This window comes from Sinocyclocheilus grahami, unplaced genomic scaffold, assembly GCF_001515645.1.
Source record: "Sinocyclocheilus grahami isolate Dianchi unplaced genomic scaffold, SAMN03320097.WGS_v1.1 scaffold1088.1, whole genome shotgun sequence".
Classification (NCBI taxonomy): Eukaryota; Metazoa; Chordata; class Actinopteri; order Cypriniformes; family Cyprinidae; genus Sinocyclocheilus; species Sinocyclocheilus grahami.
The window spans coordinates 500,242-517,373 of NW_015506267.1; the positions used below are offsets into that span (position 1 = coordinate 500,242).

The window sequence follows — 17,132 nt, forward strand, 5'->3', positions numbered from 1 at the left end:
ATTGAGATTATGCCGCTGAATACAGCGAACCCCAGTTGAAACGCATACATGAGAATGCTTGTTTCATTTAAACTTGTTCGCATGGCCTTAACTATCGGCGTGTCCTCAGAGCGATTACATGCTACTATGTGTTGCTCCAGCTGTATGAACACAGATGCGTAAATGCTGCTGCAAATATGCTTTTTTCAATTAGCAGGCCAGGTAATATACACAGGGATATGGATTAAAACAGCATTCATTTATTTTAGATGTGGATTTCAGATGTTCTGAAACACGCTGCAACAGTTGATTTGCGAGCAGCGATGCTTAATTTGCTCCGGAGCAAGCTGAAAAGCTGCTGAATAATACTGAATAGAGCTTATATAGGAATGCCACGATAGGTGTCATATTCCTATAGGTAGATGTGATCAGCTGAGAATCAGCTGATGCAAGCTTGACTCACATGACCTGCCAGAACTAACGCTAACGCTTAATTTATTGTCTATCAAAAAAAAGAGTCGGCTCGCAATCGCCTAGACGAGTCCTCAGGAATTCGAATCTTATTCTGTTACGGCTCTATGTCACAAAGTAACACATTTGCATAATGTCCGCCCACGTTCTACGTCGCCAACTTGCCCGCCCACAAACAGTAACATTTCTGTGTGGTTATTATCATGTCGAGAAGACGTTGTATCCTACGCTGTGAGAGTAAGTTTGTTTTATCACATCTTATAATTACCACAAACTTGTTAACACTTGACACTTACCTCTGAGAAACGTCCTGCTCCAGTCGTGCATGCGAATCAGTCTCTTGTCGATCAGCCAGTTCTACCGTTTCGTCATCAGACTCTGGCTCGAATTGGTAAGGTTCAATCGATACCATCTTTTCTATGTATTGTCAAGTCTCCAGGGCTGTCATTCCATCATGGCAATGGGTGTTTCGTTTCCGACACGTGCTGTACGCGGTAGACCAATCCAGAGCCAATCTCTCTGCGGCTCTGGACCAATCACAAAGGACTGCGCCATCTGACCAATCACAGCTGTGAGGGCTCATGGAAAGGAGGGGTTTAGAGAGACTGATTCTTTGAACTGCTTTGCACGAGTCGTTTACGAAAAATTTTGAAATGAGGTCAAATTAAATCTGTTTTTTGAGAAAACTAATGTGTTTTTGACCTTGCATGCATGTAAACCTGTTTTAGGAGACCTGTGAAACAATATTAGCAACCTTAAAAATGGCGTAATAGGGGCACTTTAAGTTTTTAGTCTTTCTGCAATTTTTCTGTCACTGTAGGAGGTCAAATGAGTTTCAATGAAGACTGCCCATTCAAGGAATATATTAATTAAGGAGGTTTCTCTGTTTGACTTGTGCTTTTTTTAAAGCATTATTTTAAATTTCTTTCTGGGTTAAATTCCGTATTTGCTTGCCTTTATTCATATTCATTTAAGTTGTATGCTTATGTGAATATCATAAAATAACACATGTAACATGTAACCAAAAAAAAAAAGAAACTTAAAAAAATTGAGTGTTTGATAATGTCTAAAAGTACATTCAAATGCAAAAAAAATAAAAAAATTGTAATATAAATAATAAGCATATTACCAAATGTTACACTTAAGGTGTTTGGTCACATTTGACTGACAAGTAGTATGAGAACATATTAATCATATTAATTAACATAATAATGCTTTTGTAAAGCGTAGTCAGCGTAGATATTAGTGGTGGGCGATATGACCAAAATCTTGTCACGTTATGAGTAATTTTATTTCACAGTAACGATTCATATAACGATATAGTTATTTTTGCTTTAAATAAGGTCTTTATGATATCAAAATTTTGATACCATAGAAATGTTATATTTCTTGTCACCAGTGTCAATATCACAAAAAAATTAATACTAGCCTAAATTTATAAAAAACAACAAACAAAACTCAAGCTCACTGAAGGCAAGTAAACAGTCACTGATTAAATAAGAATAAGAAACTAATTACAAGCAACAAGACAAAAAAAAAACTACAGTTAGAACAAATAAATAAGAAATGCTACATACTTTGTATAAAGTAATCAAATATATAAAAACACTGCATATTCTTCACTGTGTAAATGAAATGTTTCTTCTTATTAAACTTACAAAAGTGATTTAGTCAAGAGCAGTGAGAGATCTTCTCGTTTTTGTTCTTTGATTAACAGGAATGACAGAGAGCAGGAATATTAGACTGCTGTCACTTTAAGAGCTGCCCGGATCCAATATACTGTTACACATGTGTTTTCTTTCTCAGCTGTCTGCTTTCACTTAAGACCTAAATTACCTGCTGATTGCTGATTTCAACGGCTTCAAATCACGTAGACAAAAAAAAAACATTGTTAAAGTGAATTAAAATAAGAAAGATCTTGATATAGTTGATTTAGCTTGTTTTAATGCTTATTTTAAATCAATTCAAGTCATCTTGAGGGCCTTTTGGAGGTTTGCTAAGGCCTAATCTGATCTGTTGTCATTCACAGATGAGGAAACCGAAGGATTGTGATGAGCATCTGTGTGTCGACCAAACTCAGAACACACTGGACGCACAGGTAACACACACACTCTCTCTTTCTCTTGTCTTACGTGTGTTTGTTATATTATCTGTCTCATAATGTCGTGGTGTGTGTGATTGTCGTACACACAGGGTTGGTCTGTCTCTGTCTCTGGTCTGTTAATGCTGTGCTGTAGTAACTGCTCGTCAGCACATGATCACAGAGCTTCATTCAGTGAAGAACAGATGCTTCGTTGAAACGCTGAGCCTTTCTTTCTCTCTCAGATTCCTCTGTAAATGATATCCGCACTAATTGATCCAGACGGCTCTAGAGTCACTGCTGAGGGCATTAGCACACACATACTACTTTTGTTTTTCATCTGACAAGGTTGTTTCTGAATCTTTAAATAACCATATTCTCCCTCCTCAGTCCCAAAGTATGAGGATAGAGATACGAACCCCCTCCCCCCCCCCCCCCCAAATTTCACATCAACACTCAATAAATATGGGTTTTTCAATGGCTGCTTCTTAAACTCTTACCCACAATCTTAAATACGTGACCAGCACGCTGCAAAAAAAAAAATGGTTTAAGCTTCGAATGACTTTTTTTTTACTTTTCCAGCTGAACCATCCTTGAAAGTCCTTGAAACATGATAAATGTACTTGAGAAACAACACTGCATGAGAAATGACGATGTGTTTTAATAGACTGTATCTTAAATATGAGTGTGTTTTGTCTTCCTGCACAGTTTGTTACTTATTTCAAGGATTTTGAGATGTTAAATAAGACAAAAATACTCATTAAGAAGATATTTTTTGCATTGTAGTTGTTTAGAATTACTAGCTCACAGCCTAAAGCACTGAAAAAAGATCGGAAGTACCTTTTATGAAAAATGAGATATTTATTTGCTGTGTTTATTTATTTATTAAATATAAATAAAATAAATGAATACATTTCATAAAATGATTGATCTAACCGAACAGTATTTATGGGAAATTTTGATTCATGGAGTCATGATGCAACGACAAAACAATTCCTGACCAGTTTTCCTGCAATATAATTTAGTGCATTGTTAAATACATTAACTGATAAGAATTAAGATCACTGATAACATGCCTAATAATTGCACCACACACTGCAGTAAATAAAATGAATATTTTATTTTTTTAAATTATTTCAGGCCTGTGGGATGGCATTTGACTTCGGCTGCTATGTGCCCACATTCACTGTCAGATTGTGTTCGGCCCACACACACACACCCACACATAGACTGTATCTTAAATATGAGTGTGTTTTGTCTTCCTGCACAGTTTGTTACTTATTTCAAGGATTTTGAGATGTTAAATAAGACAAAAATACTCATTAAGAAGATATTTTTTGCATTGTAGTTGTTTAGAATTACTAGCTCACAGCCTAAAGCACTGAAAAAAGATCGGAAGTACCTTTTATGAAAAATGAGAGATTTATTTGCTGTGTTTATTTATTTATTAAATATAAATAAAATAAATGAATACATTTCATAAAATGATTGATCTAACCAAACAGTATTTATGGGAAATTTTGATTCATGGAGTCATGATGCAACGACAAAACAATTCCTGACCAGTTTTCCTGCAATATAATTTAGTGCATTGTTAAATACATTAACTGATAAGAATTAAGATCACTGATAACATGCCTAATAATTGCACCACACACTGCAGTAAATAAAATGAATATTTTATTTTTTTTAATTATTTCAGGCCTGTGGGATGGCATTTGACTTCGGCTGCTATGTGCCCACATTCACTGTCAGATTGTGTTCGGCCCACACACACACACACACACACACACACACACACATCTGTGTTCACCTGGGAGATAGAGCGCTATAGTGTTACACAGAGAGAGAGAGAGAGAGAGAGACCTGTCTGTGTAAACATCTCACCTACTTCTGCTCTGTGATTCACTTTATTTAAAGGCTCATAAAATGTTATATTCAAGGCTGTTAATCATTTAAATATTTAACCGTGATTAATTGCATCATTTTATTCTAATTAACAGATTGAAGTCAGAGTAAACTCAATAAAAGGTGCATGTGTGCTTGTGAAGATTATCCTCAAACTGCATCAAAACACACAGGAATAGACATGCATTAATATAATCTTATTTTAAAGATGCAGTTCTCTTCTTCATATTTCTATGAATCTCTCGTGGGTTATATTTCACTTATTGATCTTCATTGATCATTGATCTTCACCACACAAACACGCCAAACGACTTTTGTTAAACATCACATCTAGGTTTGATTTATAAGTCACCCATAAAAAGAGTTTTTAACCCATCATTTAGTGATAACAGGAGCTCTGCTGATTTCTGTGCATGTGTGATCAAATCCTGTTTTAATCAGCTGAAAATGTTCAGATCCAACTTTAGAAACCACAAAGTTATAACAATTATTAAGTTATTATGCTTACATGCATTAGCAGCATTAAAACATTGTTTAATTCAGTGTTAATTTAGTGTCATTGAGATTATATACTATTATAATTTTATTAATAGTTTTTTATTTTTTTATATTTTCTGTTTTCATTTTATTTCATTTAAAGTATTAGTAAATTTGAGCGTTTTTCTCATTTTTATTTATTTTTTCAATAGAGTTTTTTTTTCAGTTTTATTTTTAGTCATTTGAAAATGAAGAAATGTTGCCTTGGCAACTAGTTGAAGTAAAATACGTTTTTTATATGTTTTATTTGATTTCAGTTAACGTTTATTTTATTTCAAGAAACTCTTAAAGCATGGTTGCAATGTGTTCATTGTCAAACTCCAAAATCTGATTATTTTTAATTCTTAAAAAACGCCATTATTTTATTTGAAAATTTTTTATTTTATTTTATTAACAAAATGTTTTAGTTTGTCGTGTATATTTTTTTCATTCGATCAGATAACATTTTAAGCTGTCATATCATATGGTCATGTTACAACGTGCCCCTCAGATGTTATAATGTACCCCACCTACGGGGCATGTTGTCACATTTCACTTCCATTTTTTGAGGGTAAAGAAAAATGTATACACTGTAATCATGAAACAAAGCGACATTTGTACTAGACAAGTGTAAAATTACTGTGGATTAAAAAAATTATATTCTGAACCCCATGTGGATTTACAAAAACTGAGAAAGTCAAAAAGTGTTACTTTGTGCCCCGCTCTCCCCTATGTTTATATAAAATATAAGGCTGTAATTCTGCATTCACTGCTTGTTAGACTGTATTATGTGTCTGTGAATGGGAAAAGGTTTTTTACCGTCTCTCTCTGTGTGTCTCAGGGTTCATCGGGCCGGACGCGAAGTTTCTCTCTGCTTCCTCACCTCCCTCCGTCTTCCTCTCCTGTATCTCAGAGACATCTGCCTCTCCACGGGCCTCCGAGCAACATCGTTACCATCACGCACCACAAGTCGCCTGCAGCCGCCCGCCGTGCCAACAGCCAGTACCCAGAGCGCATCCTGGAGGTCAAAGAGGTCAGACACACACCTCAAACACTGGACCGACATTTATATTTATATGATGCTCCTCACTTAAGCTCCTGTCTGATCTAATTCAGAATTAAAGAATACTCAAAATATATTTAGGCCTAAATGTAAGATTTGTGTATTTGAATTGCAAATAAAATGTCCATCCATTAAGATTATACAGTTTTAACATAAACTAATAAACTTAATCTGATGCATATTTGTCAGTCCTACATTTTCTAATTTGTTTTAATCTCATATATTTTCACTAATTGAATACTGCTGGTTCCACAGCCAGCCATTTTTGAACCATATTCATACTTTTAACTGACTAAATGTGACCCTGAGCCACAAAACCAGTCATAAGGGTCAAATTTTCGAAGTTGAGATTTACACATCTTCTGAAAGCTGATTAAATAAGCTTTCCATTGATGTATGGTTTATTAGGATAGGACAATATTTGGCATATCCGAGATAAAACTATTTGAAAATCTGGAATCTGAGGGTGCAAAAAAAATCTAAATATTGAGAAAATCATCTTTAAAGTTGTCCAAATGAAGTTCTTAGCAATGCATATTACTAATCAAAAATTAAGTTTTAATATATTTATGGTAGGATATTTACAAAATATCTTCTTGAAACATGATCTTTATTTAATAGCCTAATGATTTTTGGCATAAAAAAAATCTATAAATTTGACCCATACAATGTATTTTTGGCTATTGCTACAAATATATCCCAGCGACTTAACACTGCTTTTGTGCTCCAGGGTCACAAATGTAATTGTTTTCACAATGAACAGATTTATGCTGATTCTAAACAACTGGAATAAATTCATTTTGAAAATATGATTATTTAAATCAAATCAAATAGGTAATAATAAACTATGGCATGGTTTTTTTTCTGAGTGCAGAAATCTGACCCGTTTTACTTATGTATGACTAAAAATATATGCATCATATTGAGTTTATTAATTTATGTTAAAATAAAAGTGTTGTTAAAATGGTGTTCCATCCAAATGGATGGAAATTTTAAATGCAATTCAATTACTTCTTTCAATTAATGTCCATGATTGTGAAGTGAATTCCACACATTCCACAGGAGATTGAATTGGACTTTGGAAGAGGAAATGACTGAATTGAAATTCAACACAGCATAAGAATTTAATTAGTCCAATAGTGAGACAAAACATAAATATCTGAATTAGCTTTTTATTTCAACTAAAGTGCCTTTTTATTCCCTGAAATGCAGAAATTTGTTTATTTCTGAACTGATTCAATAGTTTATAAAACAATCAAAACAATTAAATCAGATTTAGCTTAATAATAAATAATAAGTAACAAAATCAAATGGCATTCTGGGAAATTAAATGTTCTTTCGCATCATCCATAAATCTTATTTTCCACCATAATTTGCAAATAATTTCTTTAAAATTTCTCCATGGTGTTTTTCTGGATTTTTTTTTCTCATTTTGTCTCTCATAGTTGAGGTATACCTATGATGAAAATTACAGGCCTCTCTCATCTTTTTAAGTGGGAGAACTTGCACAATTGGTGGCTGACTAAATACTTTTTTCCCCCACTGTATAATTAATCAAACAGTGCTAGATCAAGCTTTAATCTGTGCAAACCAAACTATCACCAGAGAGATAAATCATGACATAATATGGAAAGTGACACTGACCATGTTTAATACTGTAAATCTGCTTGCTTTAAAGTGATCTATTCTATAAAGCGCTATATAAATAGACGTGAGGAATTGCAGAGCTGGAGCAAATATCCACATCGCTGTGATCAGATGCTTTCTTAACTGCTGTTTTCTCACCGCTGTCATTTTTGCTGTGCGTTTATTTTGTTATTGAGAGGAAAGCATGCAGCTCATATTTCCATATTCTGGATGTTTGCTAACAGTAAAGCGCTGCTTGCTTATACTGTATCAAACTTATTTTTACCTCTAAGTGAAGAATGGAAACGAGCTTCGCCGTGAGTATATCGGAGTCATCACCCACAGCAGCAATTTATTTGTAATTTTTAAAAACGTACTTTTATTGTCTACATTATCGATAATGTCGACTAATCATTTCAGCCCTACCTTCAATATAGTGAAAGTCACTTTGGATAAAATCATCTGCAAAATAAATACAAATATGTAATTTAAGTAACACCTCCTGTTCACTGCATGTTTCTCCTCATGTAAACTGTCATTTTGAGCTGTGCTGGGTTTTATTTCTGTGCCAGAACATCATTTAGAGAATTAAATAAGCCCTGCGTCAGCTGAAACATTATTACCTCATCTATCACAGCTCATGTGATCATCTACATCAACTACAACTGAACCTATAGCGCTTTGATTTCAGGCCCTCGATTATCACATCAGCAATAAAGTCAAGTCATTTCAGAGGTGGAGATAGTTTTGATGAAAGATTATGAAGATGCTAAACAAGTTTAATTTTTTTTTTACAATAATAAAGAAGTCTTTTCTGCTCACCAAGCCTGCATTTATTTAATTATAAATACAGTAAAAACAGTCAAACTGAAATATTATTACAATTTAAATTAACTTTTTTCCCCCTGTTTCAATATATTGGAAAGTGTAACTTACTCCTGTGATGCAAAGCTGAATTTTCAGCATCATTACGCCAGTCTTCAGTGTCACACGATCCTTCAGAAATTATTCTAATATGCTGATTTGCTGCTCAAGAAACATTTCTGATTATTAGCAATGTTGAAAACAGCTGTGCTGATTCATATTTTTGTGGAAACCATGATACATTTAAATTTTCAGGGGTCTTTGATGAATAGGAAGCTCAAAAGGACAGCATTTCTTTGAAATATCTTTTGTAACATCATAAAGGTCGTAGGGAAGTGGGGAAGTCACTGAGAGGAGGACTCGTCGTAACCCAAAGGTTGTGGGTTCGAGTCTCGTACCGGCAGGGATTGTAGGTGGGGGGAGTGAATGTACAGCGCTCTCTCTCCCACCTTCAATACCACGACTGAGGTGCCCTTGATCAAGGCACCGAACCCCCAACTGCTCCCCGGGATTCTGATGATATCCCAGTTTAATCCCAAGGGTTGTGTTCCAGTTAGTAGTGAAACTGAATGACGCCACCTGATGGTCAACCGCAGTAAAGCTCCTTCCTCATTTCTTCAGGTTATGATTCAGGTCGAGGGGCAGCTACAGCGCTCTCTCTCCCACCTTCAATACCACGACTGAGGTGCCCTTGAGCAAGGCACCGAACCCTCAACTGCTCCCCGGGCGCCGCAGCATAAATGGCTGCCCACTGCTCCGGGTGTGTGTTCAAGGTGTGTGTGTGTTCACTGCTGTGTGTGTGTGTGCACTTTGGATGGGATAAATGCAGAGCACTAATTCCGAGTATGGGTCACCATACTTGGCCACATGTCACGTCACGTCATGTCACTTTTGATCAATTGTATGCATCCTTCATTAATAAATCTATTAATTTCTTTATAATTAAAAAAAAAGAAATCTTGCATCAGAATCAGTGTATTATTGTAAAAACAGACTTGAGAGTTTTCTGATGCTATCCCAGTTTAATCCCAAGGGTTGTGTTCCAGTTAGTAGTGAAACTGAATGACGCCACCTGATGGTCAACCGCAGTAAAGCTCCTTCCTCATTTCTTCAGGTTATGATTCAGGTCGAGGGGCAGCAGAAGAGTCTGGTCCAGTCCATCGAGTCTCTGCCGATGCGAGGATCCCTGTCCTGTTTGGATCAGGACCTGCTACTGCTGAAAGCCACCTCTGCCGCTACCCTGAGCTGCCTTGGCGAGTGCCTGAATATATTACAGCAGAGCGCCGGACACAACCACGGGCCGCCCTCCGGTGAGTCCAATACGGACACCCTACAGACGCCCATGGCTCCTCCAGACCCGGAGCCGGCCAAAGATCAGGGCGAGGTCGACTGTGGCCCCTGTCCGTATCTAACGGACCCCATGCAGCTAAACGTTTGTAATAAATGTTGTTGAAGGGCTGTTCATTGTTCATGCTGCATGTTCAGTGTTTGTGTGAGTTCATCTGTATTTTGGTTCTTGATTTGAATTGTTTGTTCATTCAGTTCTGTGCCTGATTATATACTACTGCTGAAAGCCACCTCTGCCGCTACCCTGAGCTGCCTTGGCGAGTGCCTGAATATATTACAGCAGAGCGCCGGACACAACCACGGGCTGCCCTCTGGTGAGTCCAATACGGACACCCTACAGACGCCCATGGCTCCTCCAGACCCGGAGCCGGCCAAAGATCAGGGCGAGGTCGACTGCGGCCCCTGTCCGTATCTAACGGACCCCATGCAGCTAAACGTTTGTAATAAATGTTGTTGAAGGGCTGTTGATTGTTCATGCTGCATGTTCAGTGTTTGTGTGAGTTCATCTGTATTTTGGTTCTTGATTTGAATTGTTTGTTCATTCAGTTCTGTGCCTGATTATATCATTTGTATTCGTGCTTGAGTGTGTAACACGTTCAGGGATGACACCACCGTCCCATAATGCATGATTCATGTGAGTGTTTCGAATCTGATTCCTGTTGCATTTCAATGCTGGACTAACCACATGCCAAAGAAACACACACTCACACACTGGTGCCTGAAAACTCAAAACGACCCAGTGGATCCCATTAAACATTTCAGAACGACCCTGACATGGACTCAGGTGCTTCACTCAGGGCGTCAAAATCAATCGCCATGATTTTAGATTTGATTTTGTTTTATGTTTTTAATTTTTATTAATTTTTTATGTTGATTCACTCGGCCAAAAACAACTAAAAGAACAAAACGGGAACTCCTTGATATCAGTGGACACCTTCGCTGTCTTTCTTTCTCCGAGAAGAAACACTTGAGAGCTGAATGACTCTGTACCTGATCTGAGTATTGTATTTTCATTTTTGAATGTTAATCTTCAGATCTCAGGTTCTGTTCCTTGTGTTTGGAGAGAACAGCGGAATGCTATTTTTCTTCAGTTTTGTAAAACATGGTTTTGAAAACTTGTTCCTCTCTCGCCCTGAATGCTTCAGGTGAGTTCAAACTGAGGTGGAAATGAAACGGTATTGGTGTACTGAATGGTCTGAATCCAAACTGATCGCGTAGAATGTTTCTGATGTTACAGAAATTAATTAAAGGAATGAGTTCAGATGACACCATTGATCTCTGACTGAGGACTATTGTGGACTAGTTATATATATATATATATATTGAGGGGGCGGGGCCTGCAGATCCAAACAGGAGGGAAACGCCAATCAGGTAAATACACCTTGTGTGTCTTGTTTGCATGATCCGTTTGCGCTTCATCACAATGATCAGCCAGACATTTCACGTGTTCTGGTCTGTGCATGGATATTTCTCTGCATGGCCTGTGTGAGGATCTTTTTTCCAGCTTATTCCAAAATGAATGAATTAATCTGAAGTGATGCTTGTTGCTGTCAGATGTAGTTTTGATGTAGTGTTTTGGAGGAGAATCACAGTCTTTTAATTTTCTGACATTTTAATTAGGCTATTTCTAGCTGAAAACCTCAGTTTTCAGTGTTTAAATCTTTTAGGTTCACCAAGGCTGCATTTATAAATACAGTAAAAAAAAAAAACTGTAAAAATGTGGACTATTATTACAATTTAAAATAGCTGTTTTGTATTTTAATATATTTTTTAATGTATTATATTTTAACATTTATTCATGCGATTTACAGTCTTAAGAACCTGAAGGCCTGTTCACACACTAACTATAACAGTAACGATGAAGATATCGTTTTTAAAATCATCCAAAATAATAAATAACAAGAATAGCAGAGTCAAACTATGATAACAACAGAGAGGAACGACATCATTGGAATAACTTTCAGAGTGATTTTTTTTTCCAGCTGGTTTTTTATTGCTCAGAGGTTGCTTATTCAGAGCTCGGAGGATTATTGGAGTTTAAGTGTCAAACATTCGGCTGAAACCCTGTTGAAAATACAGCATATGCTGGTTAGGTATGTTTTGAAGCATGGCTGATGGTTTGAGCTGGTCCTGAGCAGGAGAGCTTAGGACCAGCTCATGACCAGCTTAAACCAGCTCAAACCAGCAGCCATGCTTCAAAACATACCTAACCAGCATATGCTGGTTTTTAAGACACCACATTTACTCTCCGTGAAATCTGACTGCTGACTAGGAGAAAACAATTGAGATCTCATTGGTGATTTTTCTTCTTTTCTTGGGTTAAGCAGTAAGGAGACTCAAAGGAAAGCGTTAGTAAATCTCTCTAGAGTGTTTCTGATATTAGTCATATGGGTTAGAGTTCAAGTAAACAGTCTGTATATAGTCATCAAAAGTGATTTCAGCTCTGAGTCTGACATGATCGTTTATGTAAATGATAAGAATTATATTCCAGCCGTGGTTGTTTATTTCAGTTTTCTGAGCTAGATGATTTCTGAAGCATGCATCTCATGCATTAATAAAATAATATCTCCATAAATTAATATCGGGTTCAATTTCTGATGCTCTATCTATCTATCTCTTTTATTAAAGTGCTAATAATCTACAGCTTAATGGGCCACAATGTCTCAAAGACAGTGTATTTACATTTTAGTTCAGTCAGAAATTGTATATGGCTGAATGTAAAGAAAACCCGAGATCTCAGAAATATGAGAGCAGATGCCAAGTTCATCCTGCCCTGATAATACTTTGATCGTGAGATCATGAGAATTTGAGATGTTTTTGCATCAGCACAAGAGCTTAAACCCTTTCACATCTTTTCACAACACACTGAACTGCTGCAGGGCCAGGGGCCTCTGAAGTTTTGAATACATATACAATTAACTGATTATTTTTATAAAAAATACATAATACAGTGTTAAAACTGCCATTCTGTGATATGTGCGATGTTTTTCATGTGGTGGTCAAAGCAGCATATGGTGTTTGTGTTAAAAGTTGTGAATCATTCCCGCGGAGAAAAAAAACTGCTAAGGTGGTTTGCCCTTTTTAGCTGGTTTCCACTGGTCAGGCAGTTATAGTTTGATGGGCTTTTGTCAACCAGCTAAACTATGTAGGCTAAGCCATCTTAGGCTGGTCTTTTCAGCAGTGTCATCAGCGTGATGGACTGAAGTTCACTAATTGATTTGGTTTTGAGTTTCGGCGTGATGTGTAACTGCTGACCGCTGGTCGTGTGTTCTTCATTCCTGCAGATAATGTTCCCACGTGGACCGTCCCAAAGTCGCCCTCAGGAGAACGTCTGAGGAGCGGCGGTGCTACTACCCTGAGCTCCACTGAGCCCTCGCCCACCCTCAGGAAAACAATCCTGCTGCAGAACCCTGAGGTAGAACCACTTACTGTCTGAGACTGGAGCAAGATTATGCATTATATTACCGTTCAAAAGTTTGGGGTCGGTAAGATTTTGTAATGTTTTTGAAAGAAGTCTCTTATGTCCACTGAAGCTGCATTTATTTGACCAAAAGTACAGTAAAAACAGTATTATTGTTAAATATTATTACAATTTTCTATTTTAAATGTAGTTTATTGTGATGCGCAGCTGAATTTTGATGAAAATTGATTTTTTTTTTTAAGTATAAAGAAAATATAATTCAAATAATTAAATATTTTTTCAATTATTATTATTATTATTTTTTTTTTTATTAAAGCTTAAATTAAGACCGTGTATATGATTTGTGTGTTTGCTGCAGGATGGGACGGAGGTGATTTCTCCTGAAGAGGAGGTGATGGATTCAGATGATAACACTGAAGATGATCTGTGTGTGTTGGATGACCAGAGGAGTGTCATTCTGCATCTGCTGTCTCAGCTCAAACTGGGCATGGATCTCACACGCGTACGAATCACAACACCACCACATTAATATCAGGTAATATTAGTGTTTCATTTGACATTACAGTATCTCTCTGTGTGCAGGTTGTTCTTCCCACCTTCATCCTGGAGAAGCGTTCACTACTGGAGATGTACGCTAACTTCATGGCGCACCCAGACCTGTTCCTGTCCATCTCCGCCGGAAGCACCCCGGAGGAGCGTATGGTGCGTTTTGTCGAGTATTACATGACCGCCTTCCATGAAGGACGTAAGGGCGCCGTCGCCAAGAAGCCCTACAACCCGGTGCTAGGAGAGTCCTTCCACTGCTCGTGGGAGGTTCCACGAGATCCCGTCCGCCCTCTGAGGACTGAGACGAGCCCCAGGACCAATCAGGAGTCAGACTCTTACAGGGTGCGTTTTGTGGCGGAGCAGGTTTCCCATCATCCTCCGGTGTCGGGGTTTTACTGCGAGTGTGCGGAGAGAGGCATGTGCATTCACTACTGGAGATGTACGCTAACTTCATGGCGCACCCAGACCTGTTCCTGTCCATCTCCGCCGGAAGCAACCCGGAGGAGCGTATGGTGCGTTTTGTCGAGTATTACATGACCGCCTTCCATGAAGGACGTAAGGGCGCCGTCGCCAAGAAGCCCTACAACCCGGTGCTGGGAGAGACCTTCCACTGCTCGTGGGAGGTTCCACGAGATCCCGTCCGCCCTCTGAGGACTGAGACGAGCCCCAGGACCAATCAGGAGTCAGACTCTTACAGGGTGCGTTTTGTGGCGGAGCAGGTTTCCCATCATCCTCCGGTGTCGGGGTTTTACTGCGAGTGTGCGGAGAGAGGCATGTGCGTCAACACACACATCTGGACCAAGAGCAAGTTCATGGGCATGTCAGTGGGCGTCTCTATGGTGGGCGAAGGTGGGTGGCGTTCTCTTCATCTACACTGAAAAAATTTGGTGAAAATTTTCACTCTGAAATTACTAGTAAGGAATAGTTCACGCAAAAATGACAATTTGCTAAAAATGTACTCATCCTCAGGCCATCCAAGATGTAGGCGAGTTTGTTTCTTCATCAGAACAGATTTGGAGAAATGTAGCATTACATCACTGCAGTGAATGGGTGCCGTCAGAATGAGAGTCCAAACAGCTGATAAAAACATCACAATAATCCACAAGTTATCCACACCACTCCAGTCCAGCAATCACTGTCTTGTGAAGTGAAAAGCTGAGTGTTTGTAAGAAACAAATCCATCATTAAGATGTTTAAAAAATCATCTCTTCTGAATCAGGAGAGAAATATGCACATATTAGGCACCATTTACAAATGAAAACAGTCCAAAACAGTTCTAAACAAATATGTGGGTGGATTTTGATGTCAGAAACTTTATCACTGGAGGAAGTGTAATTATGTATTATGGACTTATATTTTACTACTTGTGGATTATTTTATTGATTTTGGGGTGAACTATTCCTTTAATGACAAAGAAACGGCAAGTGCATTAAATGTGCAATTGTGAAGATGAAAGACTGAAATACTATTTTCTTTTAAAACATACTCTAATAATCTTTGTTTTTTACAGTGTACATACTAAATACAAGAATGTAGTTTACTATTTATTAAGATTAAGTTATCTGTAAATCATGATGCTAGCATTATATTATCTGTTAAAAACATCACAGTACATAGAGTAACACCACTTATTTTTCCTCTTGACCATGTTACTAAATCTCAACACACTTATATTATTATTATTTTGTTAACAACTGTTTTATTGAGTATTGAAATGTTATATTAATCTTGACTTTTCATATGTACATCAACATCTGAACAGTTTTGAGGTTAAGTGATCTAATTTCTTAAAAAGAAATAATAGTGATCTGTGAATTTGTTTTATGTTTAATGGTAAACGTTCTCTCTGTACTGTAACAATGTTTTTATTTTTTGAAGTGAAAAGTTACAGTGAGGGTAAGATGAGCCACTCAGAAATAGGGTAGGAGAGTTCTTTCTGTTGTTTTATTGTTCCACTTAATAAGCATTATAATTCATGGAGTTATGATCTTACTATATATATTTATATATATGTGTGTGTGTGTGTGTATAGCTGCTTGATGTGTTCAGTCTTACTTTAGGATTTTGCTCTGTGCTCTTCAGGTGTGTTGTACCTGCGTGATCACGGGGAGGAGTATGTGTTTACATTCCCGAGTGCATACGCTCGATCCATCCTCACCGTGCCGTGGGTGGAGCTCGGAGGTAAGGTCACCATCAGCTGCGCCAAGACCGGATACTCGGCCAACGTTACATTCCACACCAAACCCTTGTATGGGGGCAAAGTTCACAGGTCAGTCAGCAACACTGATACTTAAATGAGACGTAATTGAGAGTGGTGATGATGATGATAAATGTGTGTGTTCAGGGTCAGCGCAGAGGTGAAGCAGAACTCCAGCGGGATGGTGGTGTGTAAAGCTCAGGGCGAGTGGAACGGGACGCTTGAGTTCATCTACAGCGGCGGAGAGACCAAAGTCATCGACACCAACAAACTGCCCGTCATCAGGAAGATGATTCGCCCTGTGGAGAAACAGGGCCAGAGCGAGTCCAGGTAAAACATTTTATAATATATATATATATATATATACATACATACATACATACATACATACATACATGCACACACTGCTACTCAATGTTAGGAATAATAATTGTTTTATGTTTTTGATATGTTTATATATACTGTATATATGTGTGTGTAATTTATTCCTGAGATGTAAAGCTGAATTTTCAGCATCATTACTCCAGTCTTCAGTGTCACATGATCCTTCAGAAATCATTCTGATATGCTGATTTGCTGCTGGAGAAACATTTCTAAATATTTTCATTTTATAATATATATATATATATATATATATACATACATACATACATACATACATACATACATACATACATACATGCACACACTGCTACTCAATGTTAGGAATAATAATTGTTTTATGTTTTTGATATGTTTATATATACTGTATATATGTGTGTGTAATTTATTCCTGAGATGTAAAGCTGAATTTTCAGCATCATTACTCCAGTCTTCAGTGTCACATGATCCTTCAGAAATCATTCTGATATGCTGATTTGCTGCTGGAGAAACATTTCTAAATATTTTCAGAAAAAAACAGTTTTGCTGCTTCATATTTTTTCTGGAAATCATAATGCAGTTTTATTTTTGCAGGATTCTTTGAGGAATAGAAAGTACAAAAGTCAGCATTTATTTGAAATAGAAATAAATAAACATAAATGTTTTTACTGTCACTTTTGATCAATTTAATGCATCCTTGCTGAATCAAAGTATTATATTATGCGTGTATATATATATATATATATATATACAC

At 37.3% G+C, this 17,132-nt stretch overlaps 1 protein-coding gene across 1 annotated transcript in view; it reads left to right on the top strand.

The window, feature by feature from the left end:
* LOC107566618 (oxysterol-binding protein-related protein 10-like) overlaps positions 1–17,132 on the top strand; it is a 36,731-nt gene that overhangs the window by 18,866 nt on the left and 733 nt on the right. The window contains exons 4-15 of the mRNA XM_016252108.1: positions 2,480–2,548; positions 5,796–5,987; positions 9,622–9,911; positions 10,050–10,290; positions 10,889–10,895; positions 11,142–11,225; positions 13,139–13,269; positions 13,634–13,777; positions 13,858–14,147; positions 14,474–14,670; positions 15,904–16,090; positions 16,166–16,348. Coding sequence (XP_016107594.1) covers positions 2,480–2,548; positions 5,796–5,987; positions 9,622–9,911; positions 10,050–10,290; positions 10,889–10,895; positions 11,142–11,225; positions 13,139–13,269; positions 13,634–13,777; positions 13,858–14,147; positions 14,474–14,670; positions 15,904–16,090; positions 16,166–16,348 — 2,015 coding nt within the window. The remainder of the gene's footprint in view (positions 1–2,479; positions 2,549–5,795; positions 5,988–9,621; positions 9,912–10,049; positions 10,291–10,888; positions 10,896–11,141; positions 11,226–13,138; positions 13,270–13,633; positions 13,778–13,857; positions 14,148–14,473; positions 14,671–15,903; positions 16,091–16,165; positions 16,349–17,132) is intronic.